Source organism: Rana temporaria, chromosome 2 (genome assembly GCF_905171775.1).
Source record: "Rana temporaria chromosome 2, aRanTem1.1, whole genome shotgun sequence".
Taxonomy (NCBI): Eukaryota; Metazoa; Chordata; class Amphibia; order Anura; family Ranidae; genus Rana; species Rana temporaria.
The window spans coordinates 241,974,544-242,001,998 of record NC_053490.1 but is presented as its reverse complement, the minus strand read 5'-3'; the positions used below and the strand labels follow the sequence as shown (position 1 = coordinate 242,001,998).

Genomic DNA, 27,455 nt, shown 5'->3' with positions numbered 1-27,455 from the left:
ATATACATCAATCAGTAACTCTTACTTTTTTGTTTTGGCAGTTTTCATATGCAGTTTCATGGTGGCCGCTCCGATATTTGGTTACTTAGGAGACCGCTTCAACAGAAAAGTGATCCTGAGCTGTGGGATATTCTTCTGGTCAGCAGTCACCTTCTCAAGTTCCTTCATCCCCAAGCAGGTAATACATGAATGGATTGCAGAGTGTTAGAGAGAGAATGCCCGAGATAGTGGAGATGCATTATGCCTGGGACACATAACAGAGTTTAATTTCTTGTTGCCCACACTGCGTTTTTATATTACATGGAGCATTATGAGTGCTACATGAACTGTATCTCACAAGCATTAGGTAATTCATATATTTTTTTCTGAGAACTATTCAGGTGATCATATGGCTAACAAAGGAAACTGTTACACAGAATACTTCAAACAATAGTTGCAAACTGCTATTTTGTTATTTTCCAAAATAGGAAAGGTATAAATTACCGTACATGTAATTTTTATAAAAAAAAATCAGTTTTTGTAGTATATACAAGCTACTATAGAAATAATATAGTATTTTGATTAAAGGGCTATCTATGTATCCCAGATCTTCCATAGTATTATAATGGTGCCTCAATGAAAGCTATTGTATTGGCATGTTGCCCTGACTGTCAGACATCACCTCCCGAGGCTGTAAGTGACATTTGTCAAGAAAGAATCAACAGCCACCAGTGGGGTACACATAATTAGAAAAACCCTTTTATTACCTAACTAATGCCCCAATAAAGTGTTTCCTCACAATGTTACAGGTCACAACTTCAGCTTTAGGTTGCGTAAGGGAGCAGCATTTTTTTCATGACAGTCCACCTAACTGTAGATTAGATAAAATGGTTGAGTTAAACCTAATATGTAAATATTACTCACAGTCATGGTTTTTTTTTCCTCTGGGCTACTACGTAATTTTGGACCCGGTCCAATTACTCCCCGGATATCTTGGTCTGTGTGTCTTTTATGCATGTTTTGCAGGTTTTCCATAGATTTATATGGGTTTAGCATTTACTGACATGGTAAAACTCACAGGGTTTTGTTTTTTACCAAAGCTGGAGTGTGCAAAATCAGGCTAATTTCTGTACAGAACCCAATCAGTTTCCAACCTCAGCTTGTTCAGTTAGGCTTTGGCAATGAAACATAGAAGCTGGTTGGTTTCTATGCAGAAGTGAGCCTGATTTTGCACTCTCCAACTTTAGTAAATAAGCCTCACAGTGACATCAGTATTACAAGTAGGGCAAATGCAAAGGGGCCCCAGATATTTATTTACACACTCACCGTACCCCAGAATCCCATGTGTAGTGACGTTTCTCTTCATTTTTATTCTAGAATATATGAACCATTACATTCTATGAAGACTAGTATTGTAGTATATCATATACTACATATTGATACAGATAATTCAATGGTAAAGGCATGTCACATTCCTGGACACTAATAAGTCTGCTGTCCAGACAAGATAATACTGAAAGCCATGCAGCTCCTTAGACTGGTCTCAGAGAAGTGCCACACGGCATCACAGAGTCTTAATTGTGTCATATTGTCATTCCAATACCGTTTTTACATGGCAGAAGCTCAGACTTTTGTTTCAACCTGTCAGTTTCTCTTTTGTTGTAATTATGACATAATAGCTTGAGAAAATTACAAGGCTGCAACGTGAGAGGTGCCACATTCCTCTTGAGATTTACTAGAACATTCAATGTCACAGCCATTCTAAAGCTTATTTTTAATGACAGTGTTCACTCACATTCCAGCTGCATGTGTTCTGGCGCTCCCAATGCTGATGTGTCTTTCTGCTGGAATATGGAGAATTACTGGGGCTATATGTTTTACTGTGTAGCTTATGTGTAATGTTCTACAATGCCAGTTATGCATTCTTCCTTATTCTGAACTGACTTTCTCAAGGTAGGACAATGTCAGATTTGTCATTTTTATTAAGGAATGGTCTAACGAAGACCATGCACATTCAAATCTGATTGCTTGACCTCGTTTAGCTCTCCCAGGAAGTAATTGAAGTAATGAGCGACAATAAAGTGCGCTGGATAGTGTAGAATTTTTTTTTTTTAATAAATCGAAATAATAAAATTACACTTATAATTAAGTGGCTTGTGCTGGCAATAAATGGAGCGATTTTCTTTCCTGCAACCTGTGGTGTTGATGGGGGAATTCCACCTGCGGAGTTATTGTGTTCTCCTGGCGGTGGCGGGGGGGGGGGTGTGCACAGGGAGCCATCCCTTCTAGTGGAACACACATTGCTAGCGGCTATACCCGCAGCCAATAATCACATTATAAATCTGACAGGCAGATAGTACCCAAGTTGATCGAACGACCAACTTGGCTACAATGAGCCTGCCCATACATGGTTCGAATCTCGGCCGGTCCCTGCTGAACCAGCTGAGATTCAAACCGTCTGGGTGGCTTTGATCACTCACTAGGGTCACAGGACCAGTTAATAAAAGTATATTCATTGTACTGACATGTTTCGGGGCCATACCCCTTCATCAGAGAAAAACTCTTATGCAGTTAGCATTTTTACCTGTTAGATTAATGATCTCAGTAGCTAGTATGTGGTATAACTTAAAGGCAGAATAGGGATAAGCTACATGAAGAAGTCAAGCATTCTGGTCAGTGCTGGGACAAGGCCATTTGGTGCCCAGGGCGAAGATGGCAAACTGCAAACTCAAAGTCCTGGGATGTTTCCATTAGTGTTTGTGACTTCCATGTCATGTCAGCGATGAGAACATCAAAAACCTGGTTAAAGTCAATTCTAAAACGGTCTTCTTCACTCAGCTTGACCTGAGCATCTTGGGACTCGTATAAGGGTCTGGTTTTAGGTTTTCTTTGCCTCTTTGGTGGAAATGTTGCAGGAATCTGAAGTTTTTCACATACTTCTGCAGCATAATAAAATATTTCCTGGACATCCATATTACGCATTTCTTGAAAAGTGCGTCTTAAGCCATCAATCATATGAGATGCCTGTAGTATGGAAATCCCTTTGGCCTGGATAGCTTGGTTTACTCGATCGACCTGATTCAAGATTCTGTTCCACACAAACAACGTACACAAAAAACGATAATTAACCTGCAGCAAAAGACTTTCGGATGTTGATACGGATTCGGGATTTGACGAGTTTTCTATAATGTCCGTAAGAGCTTCACATACATCGGTGATCTGTGTAAATAAAGCTTTTATTGCATTTGCTCTTGAAGACCATCAAGTATCTGTATGACCCTTTAGAGTTGTCTTTACAAGTTTTGTTAGGGTTTCCCAGCGGGATGTGGAACTGAAGAAAAATGTAAACATTCTTTGAACAGTTCCAAAAAAGGTTTTAACTTCTGGACTCACGGAAGCTGCATGTACCCCTGCCAGGTTTAGGCTACGGGCTGCACATGGAACATATCTTGCATGTTGATTTTCTTGCAGAATTCTTGCCTGCACACCATTGTATTTGCCAGCCATGTTAGCTGCATTATCATAGTCTTGACCCCTTGCATCCTTAAGGTTAATTCCATCGGTTTTTAACTTGTTAATAATTTTCTGAGGCTAGACCACTTCCAGTTTTCTCTTTTTTAGAAATAAAATCTATAAAGCTCTCTTCTATTGTCACCTTCCCTTTAACAACAGTGACATAGCGTATAATTTCACTCATTTGCTCATGATGGGAGATGTCTGGAGTACAATCAAAAAGCAATGAAAAAAACTTTGCCTCCTTTATCCTTAATAAACTGGTAGAGCGAACTGTGTTGGCCAATAAACTGATAAATTCATTTTGAATTTTATAGGAGAAGTAACTGACGGTGCGCCTCCGATGTGTTTCTATTTTTTCTTTCAATGACATGTTGTGATGGCTTATTACTTCTAAAATGTCAAGAAATATACCAGAATGTGGCCTACCAATGACATCTTGACAATTGATGGGGCAAACTGGCAACAATTGATGGTTACAATTGTTGCCAGTTTGCCCCATCAATTGCCGCCAGTGTGCTGCCAGTGTGCCCATCAATTGCCGCCAATGTGCCGCCAGTGTGCAATTGATGGGCACACTGGCGGCAATTGATGGGCACAGTGGCGGCAATTGATGGGGGCAAACTGGCAGCACACTGGCGGCAATTGATGGGGCAAACTGGCTGCACACTGATTGCAATTGATGGGACAAACTGGCAGCACACTGGCGGCAATTGATGGGCACACTGGCAGCAATTGATGGGGCAAACTGGCAACAATTGATGGTTACAGTGGTTGTGTGTGTTGGCACAGTGGCTGTGTTTGATGGGCACAGTGGCTGCGTGTGATAGGCACAGTGGCTGCGTTTGATTGGCACAGTGGCTGCATTTGATGGGCACAGTGGCGACAATTGATGGCACAGTGGCTGTGTGTGTTGACACAGTGGCTGCATGTGATGGCACAGTGGCTGGGTTTGGTGGCATAGTGAGGCTGCAATTGATGTTCTTTTTTTTTGCTAGTCAGAGAAGGCAAGCATGGCTCAAAATAACACAAACACTTTTTTTTTATCTGCCATTTTTTATTAACGAAGTGCTGGTCACCTCAGTCAGCCTCCTTCACCAGCACACTGGTGGCAATTGATGGGGCAAACTGGCAGCACACTGGCGGCAATTGATTAGCACAGTGGTGGCAATTGATGGGGCTTACTGGCAACAAATGATGGTTACAGTGGCTTTGTTTGATGGCACAGTGGCTGCGTGTGATGGGCACAGTGGCTGCGTGTGATGGGCAAAGTGGCTGCGTGTGATGGGCACAGTGGCTGTGTTTGATGGGCACAGTGGCTGCGTTTGATGGGCACAGTGGCGACAATTGATGGCACAGTGGCTGTGTTTGATGGGCACAGTGGCTGCATGTGATGGCACAGTGGCTGCGTTTGGTGGCATAGTGAGGCTGCAATTTTTTTTTTTTTTTAGTCAGAGAAGGCCAGCGTGGCTCAAAATAACACAATTTTTTTTTTTAACTGCCATTTTTTATTAAAAAAGTGATGGTCACCTCAGTCAGCCTCCCCCCCCCCCCCAATACAGCCATTTCATTATTTGCTTATTATTTGCTTACTTTTTACACAGGTTTAGACTTCAGTAGTGTTCTTTGCAGTAGTACACTGCTAGGTTCCTAGGCACTGTAGGCAGGCTCCTCGTGATAAGACTAGTCCTTGCAAGCGCCGACACAGCTCCCTGCACAGTGCTCCGAGACGAGTCCTCCCTCTCTCACCTCGCCTCCGGCCGTGACATCACGCGGCTTACGCCGCTGGAATGCACCAACTGAATCCTCCATAGGGGGGTAGTAAACACACAGGAAAGGGAGCCAGGAGCGCACTCGGCAGCCAGTCGGCACACAGTTTGTACAATGCCACTGCTGCTGCCCGCGCTGTCTATGACAAACACAAGTGTACTGGTCTAGCGGCTGCTTGTGTGTCAGAACTGCGCCCCCCTCCTGTACGAAATGGTAGCGCCCTGGGCACTCGCCCCTTCCGCTCCTTCCTTGTACCGGCCCTGATTCTGGTATAAACCATATTATTAAAGTGACATTCTCTGTCTCTGTAGGATGCTTTTTTTTTATATATATACCCAATCATGTTACTTACTTGTTGCCAATTAATCTAGTTAGTTGCTGCCATAAATTTCAAAATTACCTTATGTTTTTTTCTTAAAATTGTAAATTTTCTCAGTTTAAACATTTCATATGTTTTCTATTTTCTAGTGTGAATAAAATATGGGTTTATGAGATTTGCAAATTATTGAATTTCGCTTTTTTGTAGATTTTACACAGCGCCCTAGCCCTATACTCTCCAAGAATTTTGTGATTGTAATCATGTTTAAAGCAAGCTAGGCATCATCCATCATTTTGCTTAATTGTGCATCCACCTGTATGCAGGCAGCCCATAGAAGTGTATGCTGACATAGTGGCTATGCAGACAAAATTGGTCTGCTTAGCATGTCAAAATTTTGCATGCAAGCGGTAGCTGGTGTACAGATCCAAGCGCAGCTACTCATCTGCATCCACTTCTATGGGCTGCCTGCATACAGCACCAAGGTAGATGTACAATGCAGCAAAAGGTGGCTCAGGATGGAGTAAGAGTCCCAGCACCCATCTGAATGAGCCCTTGGGATAGATAGATAGATAGATAGATAGATAGATAGATAGATAGATAGATAGATAGATAGATAGATAGATAGATAGATAGATAGATAGATAAAAAGATGTGTTGCCGTATGTTTTATTTTTGTCTCTGACTGTTTATGACACTCCTGTTTTACACCAATCACACTCCAGAAAAGGCTCTGACTGCATGGCCAACTTCTCATTTTCCATTCACTGTGAATGTTCGCAGACTGTATTTTCCCTAAATGTCCCAATTTAATATCCTCATTGAGCAGAGAGTTGTTTTCCTAGTGAATCACATTAACAGAAAAGGCACATTTTCTCACTGTGTCAATTTACAGAATCTTTGGTGTAAGGAAGACATAAATACAGTAACTACAGCAGCAAAATAAAAACAAACTTGAACAAGTCTATAGGATATTCCTGTGCTCAGGAAGTTTAATGTCCTGATCATCTATTTTATTTTTTTACCTTGTTATATACTGAATGTGATTGGCTGGACTATATTAATGTTACAGTTACTAAAGTTATTACAGTTAGTAAAGGTTTAAACTATTATCTAGGGACACTGCTAAAGCAGTAATTATTAATTTGTATTTTTAACACCTTACTAAGCACCTTGATCAGTGGTATCAGCTTCTACCTTGGAAGGAACTCTTATTCAGTTATACACCAGGGTCACTATAGGGCCAGATTTTGGTTGAAGCCCATTCGATTTGAGAACTGTAGGCAGTAATAAGAGCACTGGGAATAAACCTACACAATCTGGGGGGAAATGAGGATTGAACTCAGGACCCATGTGCTGCGATATTGCATGCTAGTTAATAAAATTGTAGACTGTGAAGACTGCATTCCTCACCATGACACATTAAATAACTAAATAGAAATGTTTATTCTTATTTTTGCGCTATAACTGCTAGATCTATTGGCCACATGTCTACAGTACAAAATATCTATCTAAATATCTTGTAATTCTTTTGTACCTAACCTTTTATTGGCTCAAACTAATTTATAGTGGGAAATTTGGAGTACCTGTAGAGCCTATGTAGAAAACACATGCCCTGACCTTAATGAGCGGTGTCTGCAATTTGTATGAAAAAAATGTGCACACAAAGTATGGACTCTTGTACCATCTATCTTCCTTGTGTCATGCTAAAACCTATAACACACAGGCCGAATGTTGGTCAATAAAAAATGGCCAATATTCAGCCCGTGAGTTTGGCCGGTCTGACAGATGGCAGTTTTTTTTTGGTTCAACCCAAAACTAGTGGTGTGTACTAGGTTTTAATGTAATGCTTTTGTTTAGCATTCAATCAGAGGCTAGAGACAGTAGTCTTGCTTCTGACATCCTCTATTTCCATACTGAGATCCTCCTTTTGATGTTCTTATCCACACACTCCTTCTACAATAACAGGATTCACAAGATGAGCTTAGCAGTGTGTGATTCTGAGAATCATTATTTGAGATAACGATAACCTTTAGCTCAGATTTATTTAGACTAGCTGTACATCTGTAGAATTTTGTTTAAAAAAATCTTTCTTTTCAGAACGTTCGTTCAATTTTCTACTGGATAGTGGGATCAAAGCAACGATCATTTTGAACCATAGTGACAAGAAGGTTGTAGGATGAGCTTCTTATCTGAACAAAGTTTTAACCTTTTGGGAAATATTGTACTTATGATAATGTGCATGCACTAGGTACAAAAAAAAACTGTTTAATACATTTGGGATTGTATTTAAGTAGCAGGTCTGGATGAAATTTTAAGGGCTTTCAGTTGACAACATTGGCAAAAAAGAATGTTATGATGAGCAATTTTTTGGAATTTCAAACACAATTTTACTTCTTTATGGCTAGCTTTAGAGTGGCATAATAGTATGCTACTGTTTAGAAAAAGGATAACAATAAGAAACATGCTAAATGATTTTGCTTGAGCCTCTACCTCAAGGCAACCTAGTATAAAGAAGTTTTTTGTGTTTTCTGCCTCAGATGAGGATATAAAGTGGGCACTGGGCGTTATGTAACTTGCAACCCTTATCCATGATCAGAATTTGATAATCATAGCAGCAGACTTATGCCCCGTACAAACGATCAGAATTTTCGATGGACTTTTTACATTGGATTTTCCAATCGTGTGTAGCCCCATCTGAGGTTTTTCATCGGAAATTCCGATCAATTACATCGGAGTTTAGATATGAAACATGTTCTTTTTTTTTTTTCGATGGAATTCCGTCGGAATGCCGATGTGATTTGGCCAGGCAAAAGCCTGATCGTGTGTACGCGGCATTAGAAGATGCTTAATCCTGACATGTAAAAGACCTTTATAGCATTAGATGTGTTTCTAAACTGCAGTAGTGTTCCCTGTAGTTTTCTTGTGCTTGATGAGATGACTGGTATTGAGAGATTGCCTAAAATTACTGCCTTTAGAATACAGACAAATATTGGCATGCAGTCCTACAAAGGAGGTATCTATTCTCATGCAGACTGCGTAAATAATACAAACAAAGTGAATTGCCTAAAGGACACAAGATGAAAACAAAAGACATACCAAGACTTTTTAATGGTGTGCAGTGACCAGAGTCTTCGTCACAAAAGCTAACAAGCTTTTAAATGTGACAGCTCCACATCTGTCTAGTTTACAAGTCATTTGAAGTATTACAATATTCAGTAGAAATGTCTCTTATTTACTCTTCATTAACCAGACTTTTTAAAATGTAGACATCACAAATATATGCTTATATGCTAAGAATATATTAAGGCAGGCAATCAGCATTCCACTAAGCCCATAATACAGGAGAGCATTGGTGCATTGTAGTAAATATTTTAAAGAGATACAGTCACCAACTTATGAAATTGCAGGTAAGCGAACCATTTAAAGCGGTGGTTCACCCTAAAAACTACTTTTTCTAATTCCACTGCCCCCCCACATTACAATCCGATTAAGGCTCTTATTATTTTTTTCATGCTGTACATACCTTAGTACAGCATATTCACCCGTGCATCCGGGTTGTGAGTCCCGTGGGAGTGGGCGTTCCTCGCATGCTGGTGATTGACGTTTTGCCCAAAAATAAGCTCCCCCCGTCGCGTATGCCGCGTCACGATTGGCGAAAAGGAGACGAACGGCGATGCGCATGCGCAGTATAGCGCCGACTCGCCGTTCGGCTCCTTTCGCCAACCGTGACGCGGCTTACGCGACGGGGGGGGCTCGTTTTTGGGCAAAACGTCAATCACCAGCATGTGAGGAACGCCCACTCCCGCGGGACTCGCAACCCGGATGCACGGGTGAATATGCTGTACTAAGGTATGTACAGCATGAAAAAAATAATAAGAGCCTTAATCGGATTGTAATGTGGGGGGGCAGTGGAATAAGAAAAAGTAGTTTTTTAGGGTGAACCACCCCTTTAAAATGCTGCTTGCAATGATTTCCTTTTGCATAAATAAGTTGTTAATAACTTCCAATGACCCTAACGTCCATTTTTTTTTGGCATGCTAATCTCCTTTAGAATATAAAGAGTTTACTAAAGTTATGAAAATTCTCGTACGATAGAATAAAAATTCCGAAGTGATGTAATGTGTTGTAGTGTATTTGTATTGTATTTTTGAACGACAACTGTACTGATTAAACAAAGTGTGTACAATCTGGTATTGTACAAGAAATTTTTTCGTGCTTGTCCCATTGGATAATATCAGATGAACTGTCGTGATCGGCTCTCGAAAGCTGTGCGGGGGCCAGTGTAGAGGAGGGTGGAGATATGGAGGCACAGGAGCCAGAGGTAGGTAGCTGGGTGACATTTAGAAGGGGGGTAGAGGGAAGAGCACTAGGGAGGCCAGTCCTGAGTTGGTACCCCCAAACAAATATGCCAAGTTGCACGGTGGGGGATAGGGGACTCAGTTATTAGAAGGGCAGAGAGAACAATCTGCCACAAAGACCATGGTCGTCAAATGGTATGCTGTTTACCGGGCGCTCGGGTTCGGCACGTCACTGATCAGATGGACAGATTATTGGGTGGAGCTGAGGAGGATCCATCTGTCATGGTACACGTTGGCGCCAAGGACAAAATGAGAGGAATGTGGAGAGTCCTAAATAAGGATTTCAGGGACTTTGGGAATAGCTTGAAGAGAAGGACCTCCAAGGTAGTATTCTTAGAAATACTACCTGTGCCTCAAGCCACACCAGAGAGGCTGAAGGAGCCTAGGAAACTGAACAAGTGGCTGAGGAACTGGTGTAGGAAGGAGGGGTTTGGGTTCCTGGAGAACTGGGCTGACTATTCAGTCAGTTACCGGCTCTTTAGTAGGGACAGTTTGCCCCTAATTTGGAGAGTGCAGCTCTAGTGGAAAGAAAGATGGCCATGAAGTTGGAGGGGCTTTTAAACTAGGTGTTAGGGAGAAGGGTACCGGGGAAGGGATAGCCAGCAGTGAGCAAAGGACAGAGGGTAATAGTGGAATTTGTAGTGTTAATATAGCCGTAACATCTAATCCCGGGGTGAATGTGTGGACAAATCAAAAAACAAAGCCTGAGAAAACATAAGGAGAAATTAATATGTACTCATACAGTACTGAGAGGTGTATACACAAATGCCAGGAGCCTAGCTAACAAAACGGAGCTGCTATTACACGAGGAGCACTTATGCCACGTACACACGATCATTTTTCAGCATGAAAAAAAATGACGTTTTTCAACTATGTTTTAAAAAAATGATCTAGCAAAGTGGGGTGACGTACAACACGTACAACGGCACCATAAAGGGGAAGTTCCATTCACCTTTGGGCTGCTTTAGCTGATTCCGTGTTAGTAAAAGACGATTCGCGCTTTTTTGTCTGTTACAGCGTGATGAATGTGCTTACTTCATTATGAACGGTAGTTTTACCAGAACGAGAGCTCCCATTTCATAACTTGCTTCTGAGCATGCGTGGGTTTTTTACGTTGTTTTAGCCCACACACGATCATTTTTTACAACCCGAAAAACTACATAGTTTAAAACGACTTAAAAAATGCAGCATGTTCGAATTTTTTTTTTGGTCATTTTTCAGAACCTAAAAAATTATGTGGAGCCCACACACGATCATTTTAAATGACGTTTTTGAAAAACTGAGTTTTTTTCATGCCCAAAAATAATCGTGTGTACGCGGCATTAGACTTTGTGGGAATAACAGAAACTTGGTTTGACAGCTTACAGGACTGGCTGGCAAATATCCAGGGGTATTCCTAGTATCGGAAGGACAGGGAAGGTGTCAGGGAGCCAGCCTTGCCAGCCACCGAATGGCGCACATGCGCGTTGGAACAGCACTCCAGCGCATGCCCGTGCGCGAACGGCGCATGCCGGTCCGGCGGTACGGCGCATGCATGGGCGCGCACCCCCCCAGAACCAATCAGAGGCCTGATCGGCCTATTTAAACCAGCCCCTGTCTCATGACAGGTTGTTGGTTTGTTGTCAGCTCCTGCCTGAACTTTCTGTCACTGTACTTGCCTTGTTTGACCCGGACTTCCGCACGACTCTGCTCTCTCTCCTGAACCTGACCTCTGGCTTACGTCCCTGGATTAGCGTAAATCCTAGGAAAAGGAGTCACGAGGGTAGCACAAGAACACTAAATTTCAAATGAGCATACTTTTCTGAACTGTGCTCAATACTACAAGACATCAATTGGGACTGATTTCTAGAAACAATGAACGGAAGAAAAATGGGAATGTTTAGGAACATATTAAACGAAGGTATCACACAGTGCATTTCAATGGGCAATAAATATAGAAAAGCGAAGGTTAAACCTGGGTGGCTGAACCGTAACTTAAAAAGTCTTACAAAAGCAGACCTTCAGTAATTTTTTCAATTTTCCATCTATTAAATCTTCTGCCCTTGTTTTAACTTTGGATTGTAAAACATTTTTTTCTGCCAGTAAATACCTTATACAGCCCACTTCCTGATTCTTGTCTGGTCATTAGCCTAGGCTTATGAAATCATGCACAGCCTCCTCTTTCACTCTCGTGAGGGTTTGCCAGGAAAGGAGGGGGTGAGTCATGAGAGGGCCAATGAGAGCTGCAGAGCTGGAGGCGTGGGTCTGTGTAAATCCAGGAAGTAAACAGGCAGCAGCTTTAGCTGCCCACAGTTAAAATGGCTGAAGTCAGGCTTAGTGGAGGAAGATTTCTGCAGCATATTTGGTAAGTACAGAATCACCGTATATATAAAATAATGTGCAAAGTGGTTTGAGGAAAGCTTCAGAATGGCAAAGATGTTTTTATTACAAATTATGTGAGCAGCCTGCAGTTCCTCTTTAAAGAGAAAAAAATTGCCTTTAAAAAATATAAAGAGGAGGGGTCATTGTCAGCATTTCAACACTACAATGCAACAAGAAGTGTAATAACAAAATAAGGGGGGGGGGGGCTAAAAAAGACTACAAGAGACACAAAGCAGGGGGGGCTAAAAAAAGACTACAAGAGACACAAAGCAGAGGAGAGTAAATTAAAATCCCATGGAATTTTTTAGATATATTAACAGTAAAAAAGCGAGATCAAAGCACATTGTCCGCATAAAAGACGATGATAGGAGGATGGTAACACAGAGAAGACAACAGTACTAAATGTTTTCTTCTCCTCAGTTTTTACACAGAAAAAGGAGGGGTATACTGACTATAACTATTATTAGTAACACATCACAGGATGCAACCTTGTGGCTAACAGATAAATAAATCACCAGGACCAGACGGCTTACACGAGAGTCCTCGAAGAACTCACTCATGTTATAGCTAGACCATTATTCCTTTTGTTTGTGGACAGCATACTGACAGGAAGTGTACCAGCTGATTGGAGAAAAGCCAATGTGGTACCAATATTCAAAAAAGGGCAGAGACATATTCCTAGAAACTACAGGCCAGTCAGCCTAACATCAATAGTAGGTAAATTTTTGTAGAGGATGATAAGGGACTATATCCAAGAATTTGCTGAAGAAAACAGTATCATTAGTAGCAATCAGCATGGGTTTATGAAGGGTCGTTCCTTCCAGACCAATCTGTTAACATTCTATGAGGAAGTGCGCTGCCATCTAGATAGGCGGAGGCCTGTGGATGTGGTGTATCTGGATTTTGCAAAAGCATTCGATTCCGCATAAACACTTATAGGTAGATTCACGTAACTTTGTGCGGGTGTAACGTATGTTATTTACGTTACGCCGCCGCAAGTTAGAGAGGCAAGTGCAGTATTCACAAAGCACTTGCTCCGTAAGTTGCGGCGGGGTAGCGTAAATTGTCTGGCGTAAGCCCGCCTAATTCAAATGTGGAAGAGGTGGGCGTGTTTTATGGAAATTAATCGTGACCTCACGTAAATGACGCTTCGAACGAACGACGCATGCGCCGTCCGTGGACGTATCCCAGTGCGCATGCTCCAAATCACGTAACCTACACCCAGCCCTATTCTGAATCGACTTATGCAAACGACGTAAAACGTGAAAAATACGACGCTGGTCCGACGTCCATACTTTTTTTTACAGTAAAAGACGTCCATACTTAACATTGGCTGCGCCATCTTTTTGATGGTTTATCTTTACGCCTGAAAACGCCTTATGTAAACGGCGTATCTTTACTGCGACGGTCAAGGGTACGTTCGTGAATAGGCGTATCTTGCTGATTTACATATTCTAGGCGTAAATCAGCATACACGCCCCTAGTGGCCAGCGTAAATATGCAGCTAAGATACGACGGCGTAGGAGACTTATGCCGGTCGTATCTCAGTTTGAGCATACGCTTAAATGTACGATAGCGCGGATTCGGAGTTACGACGGCGTATCTACTGATACGCCGTCGTAACTGTACATGAATCCAGCTATGTATCTACAAGCTGAGGTCTGCAGACATGGACAATAAGGTTTGTTATTGGATAGAAAACTGGGTACAGGGGCTTGTCCAAAAGGTGGCTATAAATAACATGTACTCAGACTGATCTGGAGTAGTAAGTGAGGTACCCATGGCTCTGACCAAATAACCAACTCTGTTTAAATTATTCATAAATGATATAGAGGATGGGATAAATAGCTCAATCCCAGTTTTTGGAGATGACCCAAAAATAAGCAGGGCAATGACTTAACTTCAGGATATTGAAACATGTATAGAAAGACCTGAATAAAATAATGGGGTGGGCAACTACATGGCAAATGAGGTTTAATGTGGAGAAATGTAAGCTAATGCACTTGGGGAAAAAAATGCAAACTACTTACTAGGAGAATCAAGGATGGAGAAAGATCTAGGGGTCCTAGTAGAAGACAGACTGAGAAAAAACATGCAATGTCAAGCTGCAGCTAGCTACCATTGAGCCGGCAGAATTTTAGCATGCTTAAAAAGGGGGATATACTCCAGAGATAGACTATAATCCTGCCACTTTATAAGGCCACATTTGGAGTAATCTGTTCAGTTCTGGTCACCAGTCCTCAAAAGGGATGTGCTGGAGCTGGAGAGAGCCCAAAGAAGGGCAACAAAATAAATAGGGGACTGGAGGACCTCAATTACGAGGAACGACTACAAGCACTAAATTTATTCTCGCTGGAGAACAGACGCTTGAGAGGGGACATGATAGCGATTTACAAATACCTCAATGGTGATCCCAGCGTAGGAAAAACGATTCAGTCTCCGGGGAATTTAAGAGGACACAGGGGCCACGCGATGAGATTGAAGGAGAAGCGGTGTAACCTTGAGCTGCACAGGGTTTTTTTTCACTGTCAGGGCAATAAGGATGTGGAACTCTCCTTCAAAATTGGTGGTATCAGCGAGAAGTATTGATATTTTTAAAAGATTCTTGCTTAAAGAACACAACATACAGAGATATGGGAAATAATTATAGACACTGACACATGTGCACCCACACAGGTTGAACTGGATGGACTATTGTCTTTAATTAACCCTACCAACCATGTATGTATATGTTTTCTCCATGTAAAAAGCATGCATAGAATATGTTAAATGCACATATTATCTTGAGGGAGAAGATTTTTGTTGAAATTAATGGTCCAGCAACAGCATCTCTGTAAAGATGTACCGGTATTACAATTGGAAGAATAGGATGCATACACCTAAAAAAAAACAAGTCACATAGAAAATACACAGTTTTAATTTTTACCTGCCATTATTAAAAAAACTTATGAAATCTAATGTTAATGATAATACTGTACTGTACTGTACCATTCTACATCAAAGACAAGACTTACATGATAAAAAAAAAAGTCTTTATAGAAGGGCTGTTAGGAAGCTCATACAAAATCATTAAATCAATTGGTCAACCCAAGCTTGTAACATGCGAAGGCCCAGGAGTTTGGTGATGTGATCTGTCCTGAATGTCTTCAGGCAATCTGAACTCTGATTCTCCCTTTCTGGAAAGATCACATGACCTAGTACCTAAGCCTTCAGAAGTGTGACCAGGACTGAATGTAACCTGAAAGGTATTTTTTCCAGGAAAGTAACCAATTGCAACCGATTACTTTTTACTTGTCTATTCCAGCAAAATGTTTAACATCATTTTAAGTTATCATTTGAATATTAGTCCACTTTAAGTGACAGAATAATGCATTTGTTTTAGAATTCAGAAATGATTGTAACATTTCTTTTATAGTACCAATCAGACTTTAAGTGCTAGCAATTCTATATACTCTTGCTAAATTGCAACATGTATTTTGTCATGCAATTGTTTGTAAATTGTGTTTGTGTGCTAAAACATATTCTTTACCTGCAAGTGTACAGTACATTATACATGTGGTAGACATTAATGGGTATTCCTGATTTCTCAGTTCATTCATGTCAGTGTTGGCATCTACAAAACTATCATTGGTAGCAAAAAATATTAAGGATAATAAACAGAATAAGCTGTCGTATGCTTATCATTGCTTAACACATACTACACAAGCCATTAGTGTAATGCTTTTTCTTCTGTATGTTGGGGCTGCCAACTTGATAGCAGGCTCCCTGCCAGCAGGGATACACCCATCTTTTCTGTTGTTTGTTGTATATTCCCAATGCATATCCCCTGACCAGTTTCCGTGGCAACTAAACGAAAATGACTTAGGCATTAACACTTTCCTTCTTTTGGTAAAAGAATAGCCCAAGTACCATCCTGCCTGTCTTAGTGTGGTGATTAGTAAATAACATAATTCTCTTTTTCTGTCTTCCTTTGCAGTATTTTTGGCTGCTTGTACTCTCCCGAGGCTTGGTGGGCATTGGGGAAGCCAGTTACTCAACAATCGCCCCCACTATCATTGGAGACCTGTTTACAAAGAATACCCGTACACTTATGCTGTCAGTCTTCTACTTTGCCATTCCTCTTGGAAGGTAAGCATTGTTATATGTAATGTACTGTATTACAAACAGGAAGTGGTCAGTGCAGAGAATCCTTAGTTAGCACAACCACTGTGACTATTTCTAGCCATGTCACACGCGCTGCCTTCACTTTCCATGCACAACCATGCACTGCACATGTATCAGGATACTGACACTACAGCTCTTCTTATTTCATAATGAATCAGCACCATTTGCATTATGATGCTACAAGAATCTACTTATTGGGCTTTTACCAAAAACATCAAGTTATAAATAATGTAAAAAACCTCAACATATCTTTTAAATGTATAGTTGACATATATATAACATTACCAATCGGAGCTGACAAAATGTTGTAGTGTCACATACTAAATTGTGACATTCATATATTATTATAGGTAAGCTCAGTGAGAACTGCAAAATGTTGTAACTTGTAATGCAAGAGTGCTGCTCCATGCTCATTACATGATCCTTGCTGTCTCTCACATACAACCTGATGTAACAAATAGGGAAATTTACTAAAACTGGAGCGTGAAAAATCTGGTGCAGCTTTTCATAGAAACCAATTGGCTTCAAGGTTTTATTGTCAATGCTTAACTGAGTAAACCGAATTTAGAAGCTGATTTGCTACCATGCACAGCTGCACCAGATTCTGTGTACACCAGTTTTAGTGAATCAACCCCAAAGTCTCTGTATTAAGAACTTTTTAACAGCCACCAGCCAGATTCAAATCTCAGACACTTAATGAAACGAGTGTGTGAATGTGATTTGAAAAATCTCCAAAACCTCTGCTGTAATTGGAGAGTTCAATGCTTATTCTCAGATATAAACAAAAGTACAACCATTTTTAAAAAAAATCAACTGGTTTTATTCAATACAAAGTTAAAACAAATCCTTAAAGGTTAATACATCACATTTCACCTAAAATATATTGACATATCAAGCAGAAGAACTATCTGTATATATACACTGAGCAAAATTATAAACGCAACAATTAGTGTTTGCCCCTATTTATCATGAGCTGATCTACGACTTTTTCTACGTACACAAAAGGCCTATTTCTCTCAAATATTGTTCACAAATCTGTCTAAATCTGTGTTGGTGAGCACTTCTCCTTTGCCGAGATAATCCATCCACCTCATGGGTGTGGCATATCAAGATGCTGATTAAACAGCATGAATATTGCACAGGTGTGCCTTAGGCTGGCCACAATAAAAAGCCACTCAAAAATGTGCAGTTTTACTGTATTGGGGGGTCACCATTTGCCTCACGCAGTGCAGCACAGCATAGAGTTGATCAAGTTGTTGATTGTGGCCTGTGGAATGTTGGTCCATTCCTCTTCAATGGCTGTGCCAAATTGCTGGATTTTGGCACAAACTGGAACATGCTGTCCTATACGCCGATCCAGAGCATCCCTAACATGCTCAATGGGTGACATGTCCAGTAAGTATGCTGGCCATGCAAGAACTGGGATGTTTTCAGCTTCCAGGAATTGTGTACAGATCCTTGCAACAGGGGGCCGTGTATTATCATGCTGCAATATGAGGTGATGGTTGCCATCAATAAAATGCACCTGTGTTCATTGTCCATAGCACACACCTGCCCAAAACATAACCCCACCGCTAGCATGGGCCACTCGACCCACAACGTTGATATCAGCAAACCGCTCACCCACACAATGCCATACCCGCTGTCTGCCATCTGCCCTGTATAGTGAAAACCAGGATTCATCCATGAAGAGAACACCTCTCCAAAGTGATGCAAAAATACAAAGGAAACTTGGACAGCCGCACTCCAAAAAATTTCTTTTAATTAAAATCGATCACAAAATAAACATGCCACAGCAAAAAAATTGGAACAAAGGCTAACGTTTCGCACTGTAGCTTCAGTGCTTAGTCATAGCTAGTACAAGACTAAGCACTGAAGCTACAGTGCGAAACGTTAGCTTTTGTTCCAATTTTTTTGCTGTGGCATGTTTATTTTGTGATCGATTTTAATTAAAAGAACATTTTTGGAGTGCGGCTGTCCAAGTTTCCTTCGTATTTTTGCATCACTATTGCATTGCCGGCACCCATGGTTTGGTTCCAGTGAGGAGGTTCTTTGAAGACTACTGAGCGGTTATTTTCTACCTAAGTGCCAGACGCCATTGAATGTGAGCATTTGCACACTCAAGTCGGTTATGATGACGAGCTGCAGTCAGGTCGAGACCCCGATGAGGACGAGGAGCCTGCAGATGAGCTTCCCTGAGATGGTTTATGACAGTTTGTGCAGAAATTCTTTGGTTATGCAAACCGATTGTTGCAGCAGCTGTCCGGGTGGCTGGTCTCAGACGATCTTAGAGGTGAAGATGCTGGATGTGAAAGTCCTGGGCTGGTGTGGTTACACGTGGTCTGCGGTTGTGAGGCCGGTTTGATGTACTGCCAAATTCTCGGAAACGCCTTTGGATACGGCTTATGGTAAAGAAAGAACATTCAATTTAAGGGCAACAGCTCTGGTGGACATTCCTGCAGTCAGCATGCCAATTGCATGCTCCCTCAAGACTTCCAACATTTGTGGCATTGTGCGGTGTGATAAAACTGCACATTTTAGAGTGGCCTTTTATTGTGGCCATCCTAAGGCACACCTGCGCAATAATCATGCTGTCTAATTAGCATCTTAATATGCCACACCCGGCAAAGGTAATATCAACCAGAAGTTAAACCATTTAACTACAGTAAATCACTAACACAGATTTAGACAGATTTGTGAACAATATTTGAGAGAAATAGGCCTCTTAAATGAGCATGAAGTCAGAATTAAAATTAAACATACAATTATAAGACAAAAACTGTATATAAATGATAATTTATCGCATTATTCTTCAATCAGTTACTTGAATGTGCAGCTATCTGGACCCGATAGATGTCCCTATTTAAATATGATTGGTAGTACCTAAAGCAAAGATGGTTAATTATAACTCATAATTAATATGAATATATTTAATAATAACATTACTTAAAGCGGTAGTTCACCCTCACTGGCTTGATTTTACCATCGAGACAGGCATTGTAGCGCGAGCTACAGTATGCCTGTCCCGATTTTTTTAACCCCGGACTCACCTTGTAATCGGACATCGTAGATTTCGGCTCCCGCGGGGAATGGGCGTGCCTATGGAGAGGGAGGATGATTGACGGCCGGCCCTGGCACGTCACTCTCCCCGAAGACAGCCGGAGTAGGTCTCGGCTCTTCACGGCGCCTGCGCACAGGCTATGCGCAGGCGTCGTGAAGAGCCAAGCCTATTTCGGCTATTTCCGGAGAAGCGTGACGCGCCAGAGCCGGCCGTCAATCATCCTCCGTCTCCATAGGCACGCCCATTCCCCGGTATCTTCGATCTACGCGTACAAGGTGAGTACGGGGGTAAAAAATTCGGGACAGGCATACTGTAGCTCGCGCTACAATGCCTGTCTCGATGGTAAAAGAAAAAAAACATTTTTTTTTTCGTTGATAGGGTGAACCCCCGCTTTAAAGGGGTTGTAAAGGTATGTTTTTTATTTTCTAAATAGGTTCCTTTAAGCTTGTGCATTGTTGGTTCACTTACCTTTTCCTTCAATTTCCCTTTTTCTTTGTCTGAATTTCTCACTTACTGTTCCTCCTCAGTAAGGTGTTCAGTAAGCTGTTCTAAATGACTTTCCACTGCTGGGATGATGGTGGAAAGCTTACTGAGGAGAAACGGGAAGTGAGAAATTCAAACAAAGAAAAAAAACATTTAGAAAGGAAATAGAAGGAAAAGGTAAGTAAACCAACCATGCACTAGCTTAAAGGAACGAATTTAGAAAATAAAAGACAAACCTTTACAACCCCTTTAACTCAGGCTTTAGGAAGTACACTCCCAGTTTGTTTCTGCATTCTGACTGCAGTTGATTGCACATTAAGATAAACTGTGATAACTTACTGATGTTAGCTCAGCTGTAGGGTTTTCTAGATTGCATTTTAGATTAAAATCTTTAGTGCCAGAGCTGGCAAAAAATTAAAATATAAGGCTAGAGAACTTGTTTTGCTGGCCCAACTATTTGAGTAGTACCAGAAAGCACCGCGTCTGTTACAGTCAACATTGGCGGCCCCTACAATAGTTGACCTCTGCACTGGGAGTCAGTAGACTGCATGGCGTATAACATACAAGTGGGTTCCTGTAAGCAATTTCCTATAGTGAAGTGGCACAGTGAGATAATTTCCTGACAAATAAACAAGAACAGCACCAATCTACTGTCATTTACCATAGGCATCACAATAAGGAAACAGCAGGAGCCCAGCATGCAAAGTCTCTAGCGTGTATTTGTGCTTCAAAACTACTCTGCTTATCAGATAAGATATGTTTTCATCTGCTTTACTAAATGTAGGCACTGCCTTCTGCCATGGGATTTTGCTCTAACATAACAGATATCCCTACTACCTAGTCTGATGAAATTCAATAACATTTTTATTAATGTGTATGTCAGGGAAAAAAAACAGTACATGTACAAATCAGTACATCTCGAGAATACTTGCACATTTCCCCATGTTGTATCACTTTAAAAACTCTACAACTACAGAAAAATACCTGTTTATCTGCCACAAATCCAGTATGCTTCTACCTTTCTGTTTATGCTGACAGCATGTTGACTCTGCTGCACTAAATCCCAAGCAGTAAACTTCCATTATGGCATAGGAAAGGGAAAAGTGTATTCTGTAGCTGTAAAGGCATAACACATGTAAACATGTGTATGTATTGCGGAGCTGTACTTAATGATTTTTGTTTTGTTTGTTTTTTGCCCAGACATAAAATTTTAAAATAATAATCTTTTAAACATGATTTTAGTATACTTATAAGCATGTAAAACAACTCCAGTTTTTAAAAGTTAATGCCCACAAGACAGTTGACTATCTAGACTGAATTATCAACAATTCTATTTTCTTTTGTTGCCTTTAGTGGCTTAGGCTATATCACTGGTTCAAGTGTCAAGCAAGTTGCAGGGGACTGGCGCTGGGCTCTGAGGGTAAGATATTTGTTTTGATACATACAACATTGTACTATACTTATATAGTTCTGAAAACTAAATGATACTTGATATAGAATGCATAAACACCTGTATAACATTGGCTAGAAACCAGAAAATGGCAAGAGCCCAATGGTAACGCCAAAGGTTTAGTGAAGCATAGCACATATTATGTTGCTGCCTTTCTCTTTATATGTGTTTGGGCTTATTCAATAACAATTGCAATAAGTAGTGATGAAGTGTAACATGCCCGAGAATAATTGGATTTCATTTTACTGTAGTTAAATGATTTAACTTCTGGTTGATATTGCTTTGAATCTCATCATGGTGCTTTACAAGCATATCTTAGCATGAACAATTTTACAATGGCTAGTGCAAAGACTAAACATGCTGTCAGATCATTCAATGCATGTGAAATTAGCATGACTGACGCAAATGAAACAAGGAGCCAAATTTAGTGGAACAATTGTACTGAAGGCTATGTCTACTAAATGTCAGCAAAAAAAATTACATCGCTTTGGTAATTAACATTATAGTAATAATTGCAAATTACAGCATCTTATCATAAAGGAGAGAGACCCATAAAATATTTTCTGATATATTAAGCTGAAAACTAGTATTAGGAAGTAAAGCCTTTATCCACTGGGGCATCTTTCAGTTTTAATCCTTAAGCCATCTAAGAGCCACAAAGGAGTAAGCGGGCCCAAATACATCAGTATATAACATACCTTTCATAAACAGAACTTGGGTCATCTACAGTATTTCACAACAGTGAGTACACCCTCACATTTTTGTAAATATTTTATTATATCTTTTCATGTGACAACACTGAAGAAATGACACTTTGCTACAATGTAAAGTATTGAGAGTACAGCTTGTATAAGGCCTCATACACACGACCGAGGAACTCGTCGTAAATGAAACATCGTTTTCCTTGACGAGTTCCTTGTCAGGCTTGTCGAGAATCTTGATAAGCTTTCTTTGCATACACACTGTCAAGACAAAATCTCGTCGTTCTCAAACGCGGTGACGTACAACACGTACGACGGCACTATAAAGGGGAAGTTCGATTCCACTGGCACAACCCTTGGGGCTGCTTTTGCTAATCTCATGTTACTGCGTGTTAAGTAAAAGTTTAGTAAGAGACGATTTGCGCTTTTCAGTCTGTTACAGCGTGACGAATGAGGTATCTCCATTACGAACGCTACTTTTACCGAAGGTGTGCTCCCGTCTCATACTTTATTCTGAGCATGCGCGGGTTTATAAGCATACACACAAACGTGTTCCTCGTCGTAAACCAGCCCGACGAGAAACACGACGAGGAAATTGAGACTCCCAGATGAGGAAAAAGAGAACTTGTTCTCTTTTATGCTCGTCGAGATCCACAACAGTTTTCTCGACGAAAAACATACACATGACCGTTTTCCTTGGCAAAAAAGCTCTGCCACCAAGTTTCTTGATGGATTCTGTCGAAGGAAAACGGTCGTGTGTACGAGGCCAGCAGTGTAAATTTTCTATTCCCCTCAAAATAACTCAACACACAGCCATTAATGTCTAAACTTAAGCCCAGAATAAATCATATTGTTCTTCGGTGCATGGGTAATCCATCTGATTATCTTACATAAGAAGAGCAGATGGATTACCCTTGTACCCCAAGAGCAGATGGATTACCCTTGTACCCCAAAACAGCAAGAAGATTCATGCTGGGCTTTTAGAAGGTAAAAGTATCTACCTTTCTTTTTTTCATTCTATAGGAATTCTATGCATATTATTATTATGCCATGTACACACGATCGTGCTTTTGCCTGGCCAAATCACATCGGAATTCCGACGGAATTCCATTGGAAAAAAATAGAACATGTTCTATATCTAAACTCCGCTTGAATCTGACTTTTTCCATCTGAAATTCCGATCGTGTGTACGGGGCATTATTGTTATTATTAGAGTATGTGATTTTTTTATGCATTAATGCAGTTCCCTATTTAACACAATAATTATTTTGTACTATTCTGAATTTAATGAGCTGTCATTATTAGTCTGGGTACTGGATTGTGCTTTACCGGCTGTAAAACATGTACTTGTTTAAAAAAACAATCCAGTGTTCTAACTGAAATTCCAACCATTTGATATTAATTAGTGATTGCCACCAAATGTTTTCTGTTTTCCACTGTCTAGGATTATACCAAAGACCATTTCCTGATTTAAGGGAAAACATGCTTTGTTTCCATTGTTCTGTGCTGTGGCATCCAGGTTTCACACATTATCATTTCCATAGAAAAATGTGCTTTGACAGTGTTGTTATAAATATGATTTTAAATCTTAACAAGTAGGAAGTGTTGCTTCTTTACCTTTGACCCTTTCTGAACTCTCTTAAACCAAAAAACTAACCAGGGAAACAAATTCACATCACAAACAATTATACCTGTGGCCTATCAAATCTGAACACTAAATGATAACGGAGTCTCTTGTTTATATTTGATATACTCAAAGATATACTCAAGTGGAATGTTAAACAATACAGTTGAGTCCCCTGCATGGTTTTAAAGAACTTGGTGGGAATCTCTTTTCCCAAAATTGGTCCAATCAAGACAGCCAAGGTTCTGTCCTGGTGCAATTCCGGAATGCATACTACCTATATTCTTATTGGAGGGACTGTAGGAGGGGCAGTGACAATATAATACTGGTGCCATTGGCCCACTTAGATTCTCCACAGGATTCTATGAAGAGTACTGAGATGGCACCTATTCCAGCCCGTTTTGAGGTGGGGTATTGCAGGGTCGTGGATATAAATATTGATTGGAGGATTGGGAGAGGGTTGAAATTCTGCCTTATTTCACCTAAACTAATACGCAAAATGTAAAACTGTCTGGAATACTTTGAGCCTTGTCGTACTCAATGTGCAGTCTGTCCTGTCAAACCGGTGATGACTGTGAGGTACCATCTGTGCACATCTGTTTGTCATACTATACACATCTATGCTTTGCAGTTGTAAAGGTCATCATGGAAACCACAGAAGCCAACCAATATATAACATATTAGAGTATCAAAATGTCAAGCTGCATTAGTGTATACTGTAGATATTTTATCCATAAGATGAAGCTGAAAACATGCCACATGTAGGTAGACCAGGAAACTAGTGAATACGTCCCCCTGGCAATAAACCTGAAGATAGGTACATGCAGGACTGTGCGTAGGATTATGTGGCATCATCGCTGAGGCTCATTAGAAATAATCAGATGCTAAATACCCAATGCTGGCTGAACACATACTTAACACTCTGATCACAACCTTCCAAAAATACTCATCACAATCTCTCTTCTAGAAAACAGCAATATCTTTCATTTACTAGGATAAAGCTTCATATGTCCTTGTCTGTGGCTACAAATTACTATATGCCGACTTATTATGCATGTATAATGAAACTGAGGTGATTGCTTGTAATAGTTAAATTAATATTTTACAATACTTATAAATATGGTTCTAATTGTATTCATAAAAGAATGTATTCTCTTTAAAATTCGTAGTTTCATCAATGCATTTAACAGCATGACATCTCTTCCAGGTCTCACCAGTGTTGGGCATGATAACTGGGTCTTTAATCCTGATATTTGTACCAATTGCCAAAAGAGGCCATGTAGAACAGCTCAAGGCACGGAGTTCATGGTTTCGAGACATGAAGGCTCTCATTAAAAAGTAAGCTGTATATATAAACATAACTGCTTATTACATACTGTGTAGGTGGCACATGCTTCTCTCAGTTCTTCCAGTGGGCTTCAAAATATATCATCAATATTCATGTATATGAAATAAGAATAAGCACATATCAAGAATTCTGTCCCTGTTGTTCATGAAGTTCTCGAATCAATGTGCAGTGGGGGCACTGACTGCAGCAAACACTTTTGGGGACATTTATCAATTCTGTTGCAAGGTAGTACTTATTCATAAAGACTTATTCATAAAGTCCCCCCTGCTGCTCTAAAATAGCACTGTGACAGGAAAAACCTCCCCTGACCACTTCTTAATTGTGCTTCAGTTTTCATTAAATATACAGTATCTTCTGTGTCTTGGGGACTTTGTTGGTTCACCTTACTTGAGTGGGTCTGCAGGCACAGAGATCTCATAGTTAGAATAACCACGACATACAGTATAATCCAGGGACGGACTCCACGGCTACACCTTAAAAAAATATCACTATGTCAACCGTCCTATACCTTTGATTAGCTGACGAATGATCTAGGAGGCTACTTCCAAAACCTCTAGATGTGTAACTTATAAAGAAAACATCTACAAAATTATGATGCACTGGTACAGGACACTCTTACACACTGTAAATGCTCCGTGGATGTCGGATCCATGGTGCATATCTTCTGGTCCTGTCCCCAAATTCAGAAGTTCTAGGTCATTGTACAAAGAGTACTGGAACAAGTCCTAGATACGGGCCTACCTTTAGACCCTGTGCAATATCTTCTATGCCTTCCATTTAAAGGTATACCAAAAAGCTCAAAAACCTTGGATACACATTTTAACCGCAACTTGACATCTAATTTCTATAATTTCTAGGCACTGGAAATCAGTAGAGACACCATCACAAAACCATCTTACCACAACTCTTTCTGAAATTCAAGCCATGGAATACTTGATAGCCCTAAATGAGGAGACCTTAGCCAAATTTAATAAAATATGGGTAATGTGGGACATCTCTAGCTTTGGCTCCTCTCCCATACCCACCTCTGACATTGCAAAAACCCCTAATGGTCCTTAACTATAATTGTATCTCGCCGGTTGGCCCTTGTTCTCTGTTCTTTAATTTCATTGCTATTTCCATGATGTGCGAGCTACAGGTGTACGGCCTGAATTGGTTGTCCACAAGTAGACTCGACCCTCCTTGAACCCCCTTGTTATAGTTATACATGGGTTTTACATGAGAGTTTTCTGTATTCTGTTTGATATTACATTACTTGATAGGTCTGAACCTTGTATATTATCAGTACATGCTCTCTAGAATATAAATGTTTGTTACTGACGCAACTTAGGCTCGGACTGCATGTTTCAAAGAATCTATAGAAAACCTATTTAGACTTCATTATGATACTTTGTATAAGTGTCATAATGAATGAATGATATTTACCATGTATATACTGTTGTTGTTTTACTTTTAACCTCCCTGGCGGTATGATTATGTCAGATTTTAGGTGCTGAAAGTGGTACCATTATTTTGCATGAAAATTTGGCATTTTGTATTGTAGGCCTGTAATTCTTAGGAATAACTCACTTAAATCTGTCCAAACAAGAGTTTAGTAGACATCTTGGGTATGATAAAGTTTGAAACACAAAATCATAAATTATAATACAATAAATAAATATAAATAATTATAACAAATAATATATTAATAATGAAATTAAATTTGCTCAGTTGCAGAATTGTCGCTGTCATTACTTTTATTTTTTGATGACGAATTTCCCCACAAATTGCTATTGCTTAATTCTTCAAGTGATAGCTGGTCTAAAACCACTTTTGACATAAAGGGACACTTTTTGGTTGCTATGGACAATCTCCAGTTTCCAGGCAGAAAGAACAGTTTTTATTATATAAAAGTGCATGCAGGACACTGGGAAGACCACTATGGACAACGGGGTGTGTATTTTTTACATACAGTACTGTAATCTTTAAGATTACAGTATAATGTATGTATTGTGTGTATTTCCTTTTTTTAATTTGGCGCTGATCTCCGCCCCCGTGCGTCATAATGTCGCAGGGAACGGAGCTCGGCAGCGAGGACAGCGCTCGATCACACAGCGGCGAGGCATCGCAGGATCCAGGGACAAGGCAAGTAATTCCCTGCCTGTGGACACTGCAAGGCGATCCCGAGTCTGGCTCGGGGTTACCGCTTTTGGTTCTGAAATTCCACCCCGAGCCAGACTCGGGAATACCGCCAGGGGGGTTAATAAAAACTACAATAATCGATAAAATAATAAATATCACCATTAATAAAATATCAGTTTTAGGTGGCTTTATTACTCACGGTA

At 40.4% G+C, this 27,455-nt stretch overlaps 1 protein-coding gene across 2 annotated transcripts in view; it reads left to right on the top strand.

The window, feature by feature from the left end:
* The window catches only part of SPNS2 (sphingolipid transporter 2), a 162,167-nt gene that overhangs the window by 102,005 nt on the left and 32,707 nt on the right, over nucleotides 1–27,455 (top strand). For both annotated transcript variants that reach the window (XM_040336708.1, XM_040336709.1), the window contains exons 3-6: nucleotides 42–178; nucleotides 16,277–16,428; nucleotides 21,362–21,428; nucleotides 24,991–25,121. In XM_040336708.1, the coding sequence (XP_040192642.1) occupies nucleotides 42–178; nucleotides 16,277–16,428; nucleotides 21,362–21,428; nucleotides 24,991–25,121 (487 nt within the window). The remainder of the gene's footprint in view (nucleotides 1–41; nucleotides 179–16,276; nucleotides 16,429–21,361; nucleotides 21,429–24,990; nucleotides 25,122–27,455) is intronic.